Raw genomic sequence first — 14,986 nt, forward strand, 5'->3', positions numbered from 1 at the left:
GTAGTTTACTTATTTTGGAAGATTTTCAATAAATATATATTTGGCAAAAAAAGAAAAAAAAATCATTTTACATTAATTGGGTTTTGCAAACTGCAAGATGTCCAATATGTATATATTGACCATATGGAAAGGCAACTGTACTTCACCATTGGCACATTCTTTGCTGGGTTACCAGCTCTGATTAACAGAATAAAAGAAGAAGGAATGAGATTTATCATTATCCTGGTCAGTTTTGAATACTGCTTTTAAATTTCAATATATCATTGCAGAATGCAGAATATATTCAACAGCATTTCTAAACTTGTTTTTTGAGCATAAGCATAAAAGTGTTTTTAATTGTAGAATCCAACAATTTCCAGAAATGAAACCAATTCTCCTGCCTTCTCAAGAGGTTTGCAGGATGATGTCTTCATAAAATGGCCCAATACCTATGGCATTATGTATTCCAAAGTACTGTTCTTAAGAAGCTGATGACAGTAGAGGCATGCTGTATTCAAGTGAGCAACATGTCAGCCTAGACTTCAGTGCTAGCCACAGGGGGAGAGTCTGCTAATGGTATATTCATGCCTGGCTGTAAATGACACATTGAATAAATACTACAAACTGAATTGTCTTCAGTTTGTGTTGTCATTCACGTAGGTATCAGGGAAGAACAGTTACATCTGTCTGTTGCTGACGTCCAGTTTATATTCAGTGTGGTTTGATTATTTTAAAATGTCCTTTGTTCTGTTAGGTCCGGCCATTTCTGCCCAATGTACAAGTCAATGAGTCACTGCCTGAGCAAATCCAAATACACGTAAATGTTGATATGGTTTGGTTATGGACTCAAATATAGCCAGAGCAGCACATTAATTAAGGAAAATAGCAGCAAACTAGTTGATAAATCTCGTGGGAGAAATAAGGTGCAAAAACTGGCTAGCCTTCCTGGCAGAGCCAAAAAAGTTAGTGAGCAAGTAATTTTTTTTTTCAGTTTTTAAAATTTTTAAACAAATTCCAACATTTTAACAGTGGGATGCTTTCAATCCTGTATCTGTTTTGTTTTCCTGCTATTTTTACAGATCAACAGAGCACATGTTGCTTTCCCAGACTTCTGCAATTCCACGGTGGAGTGGTGGAAGAGAGAAATCCTGGAGTTCTACAACAGTTCCACCAGCTGCTTGAGAGGCATCAAGTCTGATGGCCTGTGGATTGTAAGTGTCGAAATGCATTTGATTTCTGGATTTTTTTTTTCTCTGCCAGACACTAGCAGAGAGGGCCACATTTCACAGCATAAGTTCTGCTGTTGAAGCTCAAAGGGCTAATCTGGCATTAAATTGCCATTAAGTAAAATAAAAAAGTAGGCTGGAGGGAAAGCAAGTAGAGCACTAGGCAGAACCTGAGCCCCCAGCTGTGGTGGTGCATTCACCCCTTTTCTTCTTGTGCACCTGGCAGAGCATGGGAAGCGAAGCTGCTTTACCATCTCAGTAACTCCCATCAAAACTTGGCCTTTGTGTAATGAGTTTGGCAGTTAAGCATCCCTTGATCGTATCAGAAACTCTTACATAGCTGAGGTGGGAGCAGCACTGTCTGTACTAGGGAGGCAGTCCTGACAGCCTTGGAACTATGTTTTTCATCTGTACTAGTTGCCGTCTGGCAGCCTTGGGGCCTATCTTATCTTGCCTGTAACTCAGGAGGACCTGGAGCAGCATCACTGGAATTTTTGAGAACTTCAGTAATCTTCAAAACAGGCTGTGAAAGTAGAAGGGAAATTTACTGATGCCTAGAGTCCATCATCTCATGACCCTATAAAGAGCGGTACCAAGCTGAGATCCTTTGAGCTCTCCTAGACCGCAGCGGGCTGCACCAGAATCTCCCTCTGCGTGGGACACCTCTCGGAGCTGCGAACTCAAGCTGATCTCTGGTGCTCCTTGCTCCTTGAGATTCGACCCTCGCCTGATCTTTGGCGATCCTTGCTCCTCGAGGTTCGACCCTCGCCTGTTGATATAGTCATTTAAAGTGAGTATTTTGCTAAACCCAGGGGAATTTTTATTGGTGCCTTTAACTGCACATCTAATGAGTACTTAGGCCTATTGTGTGTGTCTGATATAACTATTGTAGCAAACCTCATTTAATCACTTTGTAGATGCTAGATTAATTAATGATTAGTTATTGCTAAATTTTTGTGATTCCCTCCTTGCTGCAAACAAACCTTAAACTGCTGCTAAACATATAATCCTTAGACATAAACTGTTGACCAAGTCTGAGACTAGGATTGGATCCAGCCGCACCTGGGCTCCTCTCTGAGAAGGAGTTTAGAAAGCAAGGGGGTCCATTCTGAACCTCGTGACTCAATGGGAGGGCTCCCCTTTTCCTCCATGTATTTTCTTCAGGCTCAATTTCCTCTTTCTTTCTCTTTATATATCTATATACATTCCATTCATTTAATAAGTAGTAGAGTGAACCTTGCCATCAAACTCTGTTAAATCACACTTTTATAGATTCCTATTAAAATCACTATTTGCAAATATCTTTGACGGTAATTTTTTAAGCAGCTTAACCACTCATCTGTGACACCAGCCAAAGACACCACTTTGGCTCTAGGTTGTATATTTACACTGCCTCGGTATACTGTGACTTTCTTCCTCCACTGTGACACTGTTTGCACCGGGGAAACAGAGCCCAGCCTCACTGTTCTTCCCTTGAAAATCTTTGTGGCTCTCTGTCTCTGCACCGTGCCACATCTGACCGTCTCGAGAAAACATGGAAAAGCAGACTGAGAATGCAGCTGCAAGGGCTCCTGAGGACTTCTACAATGCTGCTTGTTTGTAATTTAGAATGTAGTGTGTTTTGTAGGTTTGAAGCAATTACAAACAGGTTTTGCTCTATGTTTTCAGGACATGAATGAACCAGCAACTTTTCTGAATGGCGCCACTGATGGTTGTAGAAATGACCTCCTAAACAAACCACCATACATACCTCGTAAGTCTGATCGCTCCTTAAAACAGTTTTAGGTCATTCTGGTTACTATGTAATTTCTTATATGGTATATGTGGTGTAAATGCCTAAAGTTAGGTATATAAAACCACAACTCCTACCTGAAAGTGGACCTTTTTTTCTGAGACAGTGGGCACTCTGCAATCCCATCTGTTTCAGTGGGAGCAGTAACTGCAAGACACGTTTTAAAAATAAAGTTATTTTCAGCTACTTGCCTGCATATGGATTTTGATGCCTGTTTTATGTCTAGGTCCTTTGCTTTAGGCATGGTAGAGACTGTAGTTCTCTGTTTTGCAGTTTTCTCAGATGAATAACACAATTAATTAAAAATTCAGAAAAATATCCTTGTGTCTCCTCTCATTACGATTTATCTATACAGTCAAATACTTGAAATACTTAGCTTTCTTATCTTGGCTTTACTTAAGTACTAGTGTAAAGTAGTACTAGTCAGTAATTATTTATTAATGGTTCATTAGCATATTTCTGTTGCTTACAGTTGTCTTCAGTTATTAATAGTTTCTCAGGAACTGTCAGGAAGTTAATATTCAGACACAGATCATAGCCCCCGCATACCAGAAAAACGGTGGCATTTTTCTGTTTCTGTGGATGATGTGACAGTGTTTACAAAGATTTGCAATATCTTCTGAATTTGGATATACTCTGTTTACTCTTTTAGCCTCTTCAGTAAGAACATCTGTAACTGAGCTATTAACATACTTAGAGATGCAGATGCCTACATAGGAATATTAGAAATACTCCATTTCAGAAAATTGGAAATGCTATTTTTATAATTATAAATAAATAAATGACAGTATACACACTGTCAGAGAGTGAACAGCAAAGAAATTATGAAAATTAAGAAAAAGTAACTCAAATCATTATTGAGAGTTCATTATTAAAAATAAATATTTTTGTTCCCTTCCATTAGAATTGGGATATCTGTCAGATGGATTAACTGCCAAAACTCCACGCATGACATTTCAACAATATCTTCTAGATGGTACCGCTGTTAGACACTACGATGTCCACAGTCTTTATGGATGGTCACAAACAAAACCTACCCTAGAGTAAGTGAAGTTTGCATACTTCTTGTTGTCTTCAAAATATGTTAGAAATGAATGTTCTGTATCTACATTCTTATGGCCAAAACTTTCATCAGTTTATTTAAAATTCCTGAGGTATCTTTCTTTTCATCCTAATAGCTTCCATTCTTCAATTCAGCTAGAAGTGAAGCTCTGGTGGTCAGAAGTTTGAGCAGCAGTGCTGTAGCTCTTGCAGTTGGTCTTATTTCAGCCACGTTCTGCTCAGCGCAGTGATCTCGCCCGTGGTGCAAGCAGGGTGGTATGAGCCTGAGCTGCTGGAAAGGATGTGCCGGAGAAGGTGAGGTGGGTCTGCGCAGGTCAGAGCTGAAGCTGTGCTTCCATGGTGTCACTGCAATAAACACCTTCTACAACTGGGGCTAGCTAGGAAAAAACCAAAAGAGCTCAAGCATGTCTACACCTGCAGCGGCACCACGGACTGTCTCAGGACAAGCAGGCAAAGGCTTCCTTTTGAGTTTAGCAGCTCTAAAATCACTGACCCTGAGCAGACACCATTTTCAAGGTACATTTTAAAGACAGTTTACCCAAGTCTGATCCTAAAGAAACTTATTGCTCACCTAGCTGGGGAGCAATTCTTGGTATACCAGTTCTGAGGACTTCATCCATATAAATGTTAGGTTGTGCAAGCTTAATTGCTGAGCTGTGTTATTGAATAAGATGGCCACGGTGCTATTTCTCCTATAGTTTAATTTGGATGTAATTACTCGCCATTGAGCGTTTCTCTGTCCCAACACATTCAAACACAACACGTTGCCTTTTCAGCAGAGACTTCTATTATGAGACAGCCACCAAGGCCGTCCCGGGGCGATGCTCCGCATTGTAAGCGAGAGCAGTCAATCCAAAGGCACCGCTCGGGTATTCATTCACAAGGCAGAATGGAGAACAGGTCTCAACATTTTGATCAGCTGTTGGGAACAGTAATTACTCAATGATAGCCTCAGCAATTACAGTAATTAAAATATAAAATACTTTTTGTTTCTAGGTTTTGCTGGGATAGCCTGGCTTACTCCTAAAGCTGCTGTTGGTTTTGCCTTACGCTGTACGTCTAGGGAGGGAAAATGAACACAGCTTTTTAATACTGTTAATAGAAGAAGGGCTCGATTATGTCCTCTATTTAAAACAAGTTCAGTGGTAGTGAAAAGGGGAAACAGTGACTTTTAAAATGCAAGCTGTGTGCATTTACGTTTAAGAATTTATTTCTCGGCTCCCAGGCAAACGTCGCTATCTGTTCCTTACTGAAGAGTACCCCAGCCTGTTTTAGATAACATCTGATCTAATGATAATACATCTGTGTTGTTTCATTTCCAATTCAAGGAGTGAGCAAGGAAGCAGTGTTTCTTTATAGGTCTTAATGACCTTAAAGCCCTTGGTAACTTTGCTATTAGCATAAAGAAAGAAAATATCAAGGCTGCTTGAGTTTTTGACTGAGTGGATGTTCTATTTGGCAGCGTGCCATTGCAGTGCTGCCAGTCAAGGCAGGAGCGAAATTGCTGACAGGACAGGAAGGAATGTCTGATACCTCTGCTGTCAGCCAAATCACACGCGATTTGGGCCTTGTAAGTAGACAATAATTTAATACTGAAAGAGGAATATTACCATCGTTTCTGTGTATTAAGTATGAACTGAAATGTAGTGAAATATTTTCTTCTCTTTTGAGAGGTACCGTAACAGAAATGACTGTGACAAATTACACAGCTTATACAGGTATTCTCGCACTTGAAATTTGTAGGAAAATGTGAGTTTAAAAAATATATTTATACACGTATATGTCAGCTCCTAATTTATTCTTCGGTACTAAGTGAAGGAGTAATTATGCAGCTGAAGACATGTTGTAATAATAATTTATTCTAATACTAAACCATCCAAACAGGAAGACCGTTCGCACACAAAACTCACGAAAGCCTAGAACTTAAAAGTGCGCAGCAATTTTTCACGTAACAATGGAATTTTGGTTCTCCATCCATTAGAGAGAGGGAGCTTCTGGATATTGGCTTAATGCTGCTCTTTCAAGATAAGACTTTTGCATCGACTTGAAAGCCAGAACCCTTCCTAGGGAATCCAGTGACCATTTGGAGGTAAATTCCAGCTTTGTGACATGAGTGATTGCATTTCATGGGCACAGCTGTGACTCAGTCCTGGAGCAGAGAGCTGGCACCTTAGTCAGCAAAACACTCGGGCCGTGCTCATCCTTGAGCAGTTCTGCACACGCCCTAGACTTTCTTTCCATTTGAAATTTTAGCTGCAATTTCCCAAGCGTTGTTGAAGGAGGGTGAACCAAGCAGAGGCTGAAAATGTTTGATAGTGTGTTAGCAAGAAAGAAAAGATACTAGAAAACTTACTGTTTGTCTTGGAAGAAATAATTACAGCACATTAGTCTGGTTTAATTACTACGGTAATTTAAGTGACTTGTGTATTTCTGCTGTAATTATAGTGTCACTAAAGCTGCAAATCCTGTAGAAAAATAAATAAATAGTGCCTTATTGAAGCAGCTGTTTAGGCAATTATTGTGGAGCTAGCATTGGAAAGCAGTGCAATTCAATCAGTGTAGCTTTCTAACTAGTATTGTGGCTTAGTATTTTGCTGTAATGATTCACAGTGCATGTGCATGGCTGCAAAGGAATTGTTCTAAGAAAGCGGAGCAGTAATGCATCGATGCGAGTCACAGAGCATAGAGCAACAACACATGCTGCAGAGAAAGGTGCTCATATCCTTGGTGGAGCAGCTAGAAAGCATCAATTCCTCTCAACTCAGCTCATTTTATTTTTTTTCTTCCCTAAAGCTTACTTGGTTACCTTTGCAGGCACTTTTGGCAATGGCCAAGGCTTGATTTAAGAAAATTTCTATTTTTTTCTTTTTAATTTTCTGAGGTCATGGGATTAATTGGTGAATCGATTCTCCATCCATCTCATTCACACCCACACCTCCAGGGTCTCAGGAGCTCTTCTCCCGAGTCATCGGCAAGCCGCAGTCTCCCCTCCCAATGGCACTGATCCTGAGCAAGGCCATAGGGTTGTCGTGCCAGAGCACCTTGAAAAGTCCACGACAGTCCTTGCCCGGTGCTCGCTGTTTCCTTCTATCCCCCAAACCCAAGCACCTGTATGTTTCCTGCCCTGTAGGTTTTTGCCTCTCATCTGGGAAAGAGAAATAAGTCCCACCATCCTCAAAAGGTTACCAGCCTCTGGTCGAAATCTCTCCTGCTTATGGGGAAGGCAAATGTGATCAGACCAAGAGGCCAGCTAATGCCAAGGTAGTCACACACCTTGGTAGTCACTCCTTAGCTCTAAGGCCTGTTACCTGCCCCAAGCAGAAAACAGCTGGTTTCCTATGTTTGCTTCTAGACAAGTCCCTGTTGGTCATTTCAGATTGATATCTTGTCATCTTGGTGTTTCTGAAGGGACTACAGACCCATGACTTATGTTGTTGTTCCAATACCTTTCTGGCAGCTAGAGTTATACTGACAGGTCCAGTATTCCTGGCACCTCTCTTTTCCCCGTTATGATCTTTTTGGTAGGAGTTTTGTTACATTATTTTCAAGTGTTGCTGCAAGTTTTCAGGTACTTTAAGGAAGGAGCGGTGTGCCCTGGAACACATCGTGGAGCCCTTAGAAAACGTGCAAGTTGGACTACATTCCTGTTTCCCCAGACAGTAATTATCCTGAGCTGGCAATCTGTATTTCAGCACCTCCTTCTTTTGCCAGCTCTCTTTCCAGCTGCAGGTTGGCTGACACTGCTGAGTTTCTGCGTATGTGTGAATCGTAGTGAGTTGCTGTAAAAAGCACCTCTGGATTGGATGTGTGCATATTGATGCCTACAACAATGCTGCCTTTTGCTATGGAAGTAGAAGCCCTTCTGTTTATTTTCAACCAGGACCTTATCTAATAAATTCTCATGTAATATTTCTCATGTAACTAGATTTTTTTTTTTTGTCTATTTTCAGTGTCAGCGTTTTGCAGAGTGCCACCAAGGAGCGTGGGATTGTTACCACCCATTCCACATATCCCAGTAGCAGAAGATGGGCAGGACACTGGCTGGGTGATAACACTGCAGCTTGGGATCAGCTGGCTAAATCTGTTATTGGTAGGTAGAAGGAAAAGCACCTGTATTCAATTTACTGTGTGCAGTTATTTCTTTTCCTTCATCTACTTGCTTTTAGTTTCATGCGGTTTTAGCTGAAATAAGCCCTTTAGTTCAGCAATCAGAATTCGTGGTCAATTCCTTTTTTACTTCTTCTTTGCTTCTGCACCGGGTGCTGGGAGCTCTTTCATTCCCTTGGCACCGGCCACCTTCGCGCCCTGTGTCCTGCCGCTCATTTCTTTGTTTGCTCCTGACCAACCAGCTCCCATCCCTTTCTGTGGCAGAAAACCATGACCCATTGGAGAAATTGTGGGGTTTGTGTTTTGTTTTGTTTTCTTTCTTCTCATTCAGCGTTACAGTCTGTGTTATCTAGGTAGCCAATAGCATACCAAAGAGGGGGGAAAAAAAGCCCAGCTAGTAATGTTGACTTATTTTTCCTTTCAGGTGTGATGGAGTTCAGTCTCTTTGGAATAGCTTATGTAAGCTAATGAGTTATTACCTTACATTAAATTATCTTCATGCTGTACATGAATTTATAGTATTGGTTATTTTTAAACTTTCAGAGAGGAGCTGATATGTGTGGCTTCTTCAAAGACTCGGAGTATGAGCTGTGTCTTCGCTGGATGCAGCTGGGCGCGTTTTACCCGTACTCAAGGAATCACAGTGAGAAAGGAGCAAGGGTGGGTCGCAATTCTTTAGCGGTTCTTAACAGCTGGCCCTTTGCAATGCATGTTCAGAGACCAGCCAGAACATCGCACAGGCTGGCCTGCCTCAAAAAAAGTACATTGCAGGCAAAATGGACAAGAAAAGAAGACGTTTGGCTCTTTATCAGAGAAATAATTGTCTTTATTTAAATGCTGGCTGTGCCGTACGCCTCCCCCTCACCTGGGAGGTTTTATGCCCGCAGAGGGGCTGCTCTGGGATTTGGACCACTTGAAGGAAGCATTTTCTAAGTTTGCTTTGACTGAGTCAATCTCCTACATGTTATTTTCCCTGTATGCCGTTTTTATTTCGACGCACTACACTGGCAAGACCGAAATAGAGCGCCTTTATGGCAAACACACTGAAAGGAGCAAAACGGGCCTTGGTGCTCTCAGCCCTAATTATCCGTAATTATACAACAAATGAGAAAACGGAACTGTGTAATAAGATTCTGGAGCAAGACCTGGCAATTTCTGTACTTTGCACGTTTGCCACCATCAGATATTGTATTTCTTTTAAGAGTAAAGGAAAATAATTGCCTAAATGTAGGTCTGTGCTGGCTAAGGACTATGTTGTAGAAAGCTGTAAAACAAGATAACTGGAAAAATAAAAAAAAAAAATGGAAACAGCACTTCTCTTCCAGTTAAAGCTTCAGGTCTAGCCGAGGAGAGCTATTTATATGGCATATATCTAATGGATTAAAGTCTCCTTTTCAAAACCTGCGTGCTTTATCTTGCAGCGGCACACCTTTCGATAGCACTTTTAAAGCCTTTAAAAATGCAGATTCAGGGTTATCATGTTGCTTCCAGTCTTACCCAATTTGCCAAGGTATTGTTCAGTCCATTTAATAAAGATGGGGAGTGCTCCTTGACATCAGTCATTAGTGCTGCGGTCTCTTCTTGCAAGTCCTGAGTGCTGCCCTGCAGAGAAGAGGGATAATAAATGATGTACGCTGGGATGTGTCATGCCTTCGGGACACTTTGCATTCAACATTTTTTACACTACTCCCCCCAGGTTTTTCTCACCTTCCCTCTTTCTACTTCCCCTCTGAGGGCTGACAGTGATACCTCCTGGTTTTACTGTCACTTACTCCTTAAGCGAAGAACAAATAAATGAAGGTGCTCTATATTGGAGGGGAAATTTCCTTGGCTTTGTCTTGCTATGTTGATTTTTTTTTTCTTTTTTTCTGAATGAAACACTCCAGCTTGAATAACAATGATTTCTTCTCTTTCAGAGGCAAGATGCTGTTTCCTGGAACTGAACACTTGAGGAGATCTCCAGGAATGTGCTGAATATAAGTTACAACCTGTTACCCTATTTCTACACGTTACTGTATGATGCCCATGGCAGCACTGGGATCCACCCCGTACTCCATGCGTAAGTGCAACTCCTTTGCTGTCCTTATCAGGAATTTCCACTCAAGCTTCTGTAGTTACAACCCTCCTAACAATAAAGTTTTTCTCTCATGTACAGCAATTTTCCTTTCAACAAAAAAGCACGAGATTAAGAGTATGAGCTTTCAATATCAAGTCTCACTTGAACAGCAGTAGTTCTCCATTTTTCACTATGCAAAACTGAACATTTGCTTCTCTAGGACTAATATTTAAACTTTAAATTTCATCTCTTTAGGGGCAAGCAACAATATGCTGCGCACATGTAGGATCAAAAAAGAAATGTTGCAAAAAGAGCTGGACAAAAACTTTAAGCCAAAAAGTGGGACTTCTGCCACAAATCATGAGAATTTTGCAGGGAAAAATGGCTTTTTTAGTGTGTTTGCAAGCTGATATAGCAGATTTTTTTTTTTTTTAAATGTTGTTAGACACACAAAACCTTCTTTGTTCCTTGTCGGGGGGGCAGTACCTGCAAAAGCTTTAATTCCTTCTGTTGCGCAGTTAGATGTGGTCTAGTATATCCATGTATGTCTTGGGTGTGCAATACTGAGTTCTTTGCATGTATTGATTTGCTTTTTTCAAACCAACTGTCTCAGAACAAGTGGTGCAAATTAGAAAGTTGTTGCCAGTCTGTTCACTACCTAATCTGATTATTGCTAATACCAGTCAAGCACAACAGACCTTCGGAGTTTTGTGATCTAAATATACTGAAAAGTAAATGCAAAGAAATGGCAAAAAAAGAAAGCTAAGTAATGGCTTGCATTTCTCTAATGAGTTTCACATTAGGATCTTTATGCATTCTTGGCAAGCATTAATTGATGTATGAATTATTAATACTGGAATAAAAGATGAGGAAATAGTAGATACTTGGAATAGTAGATTCAATTACTGACAAAAATGTCTTAAAGAAGGAACATTTTGGAAAAGTTCAGCATCCAAAGTTTTATCATTATTCTGTTAACTTACAGGTTTGTAGCAGACAGAACAACCTGGGAAATATGTAAGCAGTTCCTCTGGGGACCCGCGCTGCTCATCAGCCCTGTGATGCAACAGGTACATTTTTAAGCATTTATGAAAATATTAAAGTCACTTTAGCTAAACTTCATTTTTTGATTTAAGGTACCTAAAACATGTATATTTAATTGCAGAATGCTGTAACAGTGACCACTTACTTTATCCAGTGCCCGCTGGTGTGATTACTACACAGTAAGTCCTTTTAAAAGTTATATTCTATGTGTCTCCTTCACAGCGCTGTTCAGACAGCAGCAGAGTGTGCTAAGAGTGGCGGTGAGCTGTCAACCCTCTCTCCCAAACTTGCATTCAGTATCAGTTCTTAGCAATATAACATCTACTTAGCTGATAAAAAAATCCTTGATTCCTGTATAATAATGTATAATAATATGACCACAGTTAGGTTAAATTAAAAGGTGAAATAATACTTTTAATTTGAAGTCCTTCTATTGATTTTTTTTAACCCTCAAATGACATACATAATGTCTTTTTAAGGAATGCTGGAACGGAGAAAGACAAAATAGGTTTAGCCCCATCATCTTGCACAGAAAATAAGAAAAGATTTGGTAACAGGAGGAGCAGGCATCAAAAATCACCTCATTAATCACAAGTTCACATTTCACCAGACTGGCCCCTTTGGTTCAGCTGCTGTCACCTGTGGTCAAGCCAGTCTCTTACAGATACAGAATTTCAGAGTTTCTCTTAAAAGCATTAGGTAGTTACTCCTGCAGTAACAAGAGGATTTGCAGTAACAGCTCCTAATTAATCTGTCTAGCAAAAAATAATCATTTCATTCTAAAAAAAAAAAATATGTAAAGTATGAGCAGTTCAGTAGAAGACTTTTTTATTTTTTCGTAAATAGGATGAAGATATTGGCTTTAGGGGACAATTCAAACTTTTATCAGCTCCTTTGGAACATATCAACCTGCATAGCCAAGGCAGATACATCCTTGCTTGGCAAAGACCTGCTAATACAACTTTTTACAGGCAAGATTAACTGAAAATTTAAAATTTAGTTTTACGCAATGACATATAAATGCTACCAGTCCTCAGAGAAGCTGCATGTATGATAGCACTGGAACTTTATGGCTGGTTTTTCTTTTTGGTTTCCTCCCAATGGTCTCCTGTAATTTAATGGTATGGGCTTAGAAAGATGACTATGGGAGATCAATTGAGTGGTATACAATATTTCTAAAACAACTTCACGCATTTGATAAACATGAAATGTGGTTAGCTGAGGGAATTCAGGAAACATTTTGTTTTCCATAGCTGAAAAAACACAATGGGACTCACTGTCGCTTTGAAGGATGCTCTGTTTGCAGAGGGACAGCCTGATTGGGATGATTGGGATGTATGATGCTTCTTGCCCTCGTAAAATCGTTTTTTGCTGTGAGGATGGTCGAACGCTGCAACAGGCTGTGCAGAGAGACTGTGGAGCCTCCACCCTTGGATATATTCAAAGCCCAAATGAAAAGAGACAAAGCAAACCCCAAGGATATGAACTGGGGAGAGATGAAACAAACTACAGCACTCCTTGAAAACCAAGTACTGCTCCGTAGCTGACTTATGAGCTTTTCTGTCTGCAGTTTTTAACGATAACACAGTTGTCAAAGTGGAACCTCCAAGCCGTAAGAAACTGCGTCGCTTAGCCGTGGCTTTGGAAAAGAAGTGCTGGTGGTTGCTTCTGCCTTAGAAGTCCTCAGTGCAGCGTGGGGCATTCGAGGAGGAGCAGTAGGAGCAGATGGAAAGGATGGACCCTGGCCAAAGCAATCACATTGCTGGAGGACATATCTGAACATGCCTTCAGAGACAAAACGGAAACGAAACCTCCAGATTAGCATTATAATAAAATGATTTTTCCTGATTTAAACCGCATAATGTTATGATTCATAGAATTAATATGTTGTATAAACAAAATTGGGCCCTGGACCTAAGGCAACACAGCTAACAAGGATTTGTGTTCAAACCTATGGGAACCATAACCGTAGATTATGTGGGAAGCTTTAACGAGTTTCCTCACCATTAATACATTTAAATCATCATCAGATAAGAGATACTTAAATGTCATTTATCCTTTCCATCCAGAGTGTATTACCCTTGTAATAACAATAAGCTGTCACCCAAGATTACTGCAAGTAATGCAGAAAATGGTGTTATTTTGCATAACGCTGTGTAGGGAAGTTTGCAGGATGGTGTTAGTGGATTTTGAGGTGCTTCACATACACCACAGCCTGTTAGCACTGGAATTCAGAAATGATGGCCATGTTTATGGGCGTCTGATGCTAAAGGAAATTAGCATAGGTTACAAGGTGCAGCTCAGTAGGATGCCTGTGATCTGGTTTTGTTAGTGCGGAAAGGCAAGAACCTACAATGCCCATGGTTATGGGCACTACTTTGAGTGCATTTAGCGCTGAATAATAGGATCGATAAAATACACAACAGTGATTTCAAAGAAGCATCAGCGTCTCTCATGGTCATGTGTAATTGGACAGTGAAGAGAGGTGGATGTGGGAAACGTCTCCCATGCCTTCTTCAGTGAGAAACATTTTTCTCCTCCTGGTCTTAACACCTTTGATCTTCCTAATGCTGTTTGTTTGCCGCCTTCCGTATCTTACCTCTAAAATGTTCTTATTTTTTGTCCTCATTTAAATCGCATGCAGTCCTATAAGAAAGCATTTTATGTCTGAAAGCATACGTCTTCTGGAAATAAAGAACTTTCTTTATGTACAGATAGACATACCAGATATTTGTGTATAGTATATGGACACAATTCTTGAACTGAATTTTTGGTAATGTGTTAACTAAGGTGAATAGCAAATACATTTTATTTTGTTCTTTCTTTCTAACAGATGCATATGAAGACCGTGTGTATCTGCTCACATCATTTACTGCTAATTGGGTATGTACTGTTATCTCACAATTTCTAAATAATCACTTTAGGTGACTATTATTATAATTTTAACTATAGGTATTTTAATTTGGGGCTTCATAAGGTCTACATATCACACCCTAACATTAATTTGTGCTCATGATCGAATAGACTGCAAATAATGTGATTAAACTGTGTTAAAGAACAAATTTAAGAATGATTCTGAAGTTACCAATTTCAGCATATTGTTAAATAAGGTACACATTTATGGCATTGTAATTTCTGATATAATTCTGAAAGTACAAGTTTATTTCATAAATTATTCCTATAAAGTGAAAGCACATATCAATGCAGAACATCTGGAGCATGTAGATGGGTCAGAACAGCTGTGTCAGGAAAACCAGCCCTTGTTGGTGAGAAAGAAGCTGGAGGCTGCACGCAGGAAGCTTTAAGGTCAAAAGGCTTTGACCCTGGCTTGCAGACACAAAGAAATACCCCAACCCAACAAAGGTTTTGGGTTTCTTCTCAAGGAAGGGCACCTAAAATTGTTCCTAATCCATTTTGCAAGTTCAGGGTCCTCCTTGCTGTTCTCTGCCCTGTTGTTCAAGCTAGATCACTGCTCCAAGAAAAAAGAAAGAAAAGTTCAGAGGGCCAGAAGGAGAGCACCTGTGTCAGCAGTGCATTTGCCAGTATTCACCGTAGAATATATTTATGGTATTCAATCTTAGTTCTGGGAGGAAGTAGCAGGATACACAGGCATTGGTAACCACAAAAGAAATCACTTCCTAAAATGACAAAGAGGGGGGAACAGGACCTGCCCCATTCATGAGTCCTACTCATGCCCTCCCATCGCTGACAAACCAAAGA

General features: G+C 40.2%; 1 protein-coding gene across 1 annotated transcript in view; it reads left to right on the plus strand.

The window, feature by feature from the left end:
* The window catches only part of SI (sucrase-isomaltase), a 54,908-nt gene extending 42,661 nt beyond the window's left edge, over window positions 1-12,247 (plus strand). The window contains 12 exon segments of the mRNA XM_087739650.1: window positions 343-450; window positions 1,059-1,190; window positions 2,874-2,958; window positions 3,902-4,040; window positions 8,010-8,149; window positions 8,591-8,625; window positions 8,710-8,826; window positions 10,083-10,225; window positions 11,208-11,292; window positions 11,388-11,414; window positions 11,416-11,445; window positions 12,113-12,247. Coding sequence (XP_087595776.1) covers window positions 343-450; window positions 1,059-1,190; window positions 2,874-2,958; window positions 3,902-4,040; window positions 8,010-8,149; window positions 8,591-8,625; window positions 8,710-8,826; window positions 10,083-10,225; window positions 11,208-11,292; window positions 11,388-11,414; window positions 11,416-11,445; window positions 12,113-12,247 — 1,176 coding nt within the window.
* The last annotated feature ends 2,739 nt before the right edge of the window (window positions 12,248-14,986 follow it).

Source organism: Nipponia nippon, unplaced genomic scaffold (assembly GCF_047370975.1).
Source record: "Nipponia nippon isolate SJK-2023a ecotype South Korea unplaced genomic scaffold, ASM4737097v1 scaffold_7, whole genome shotgun sequence".
Taxonomy (NCBI): domain Eukaryota; kingdom Metazoa; phylum Chordata; class Aves; order Pelecaniformes; family Threskiornithidae; genus Nipponia; species Nipponia nippon.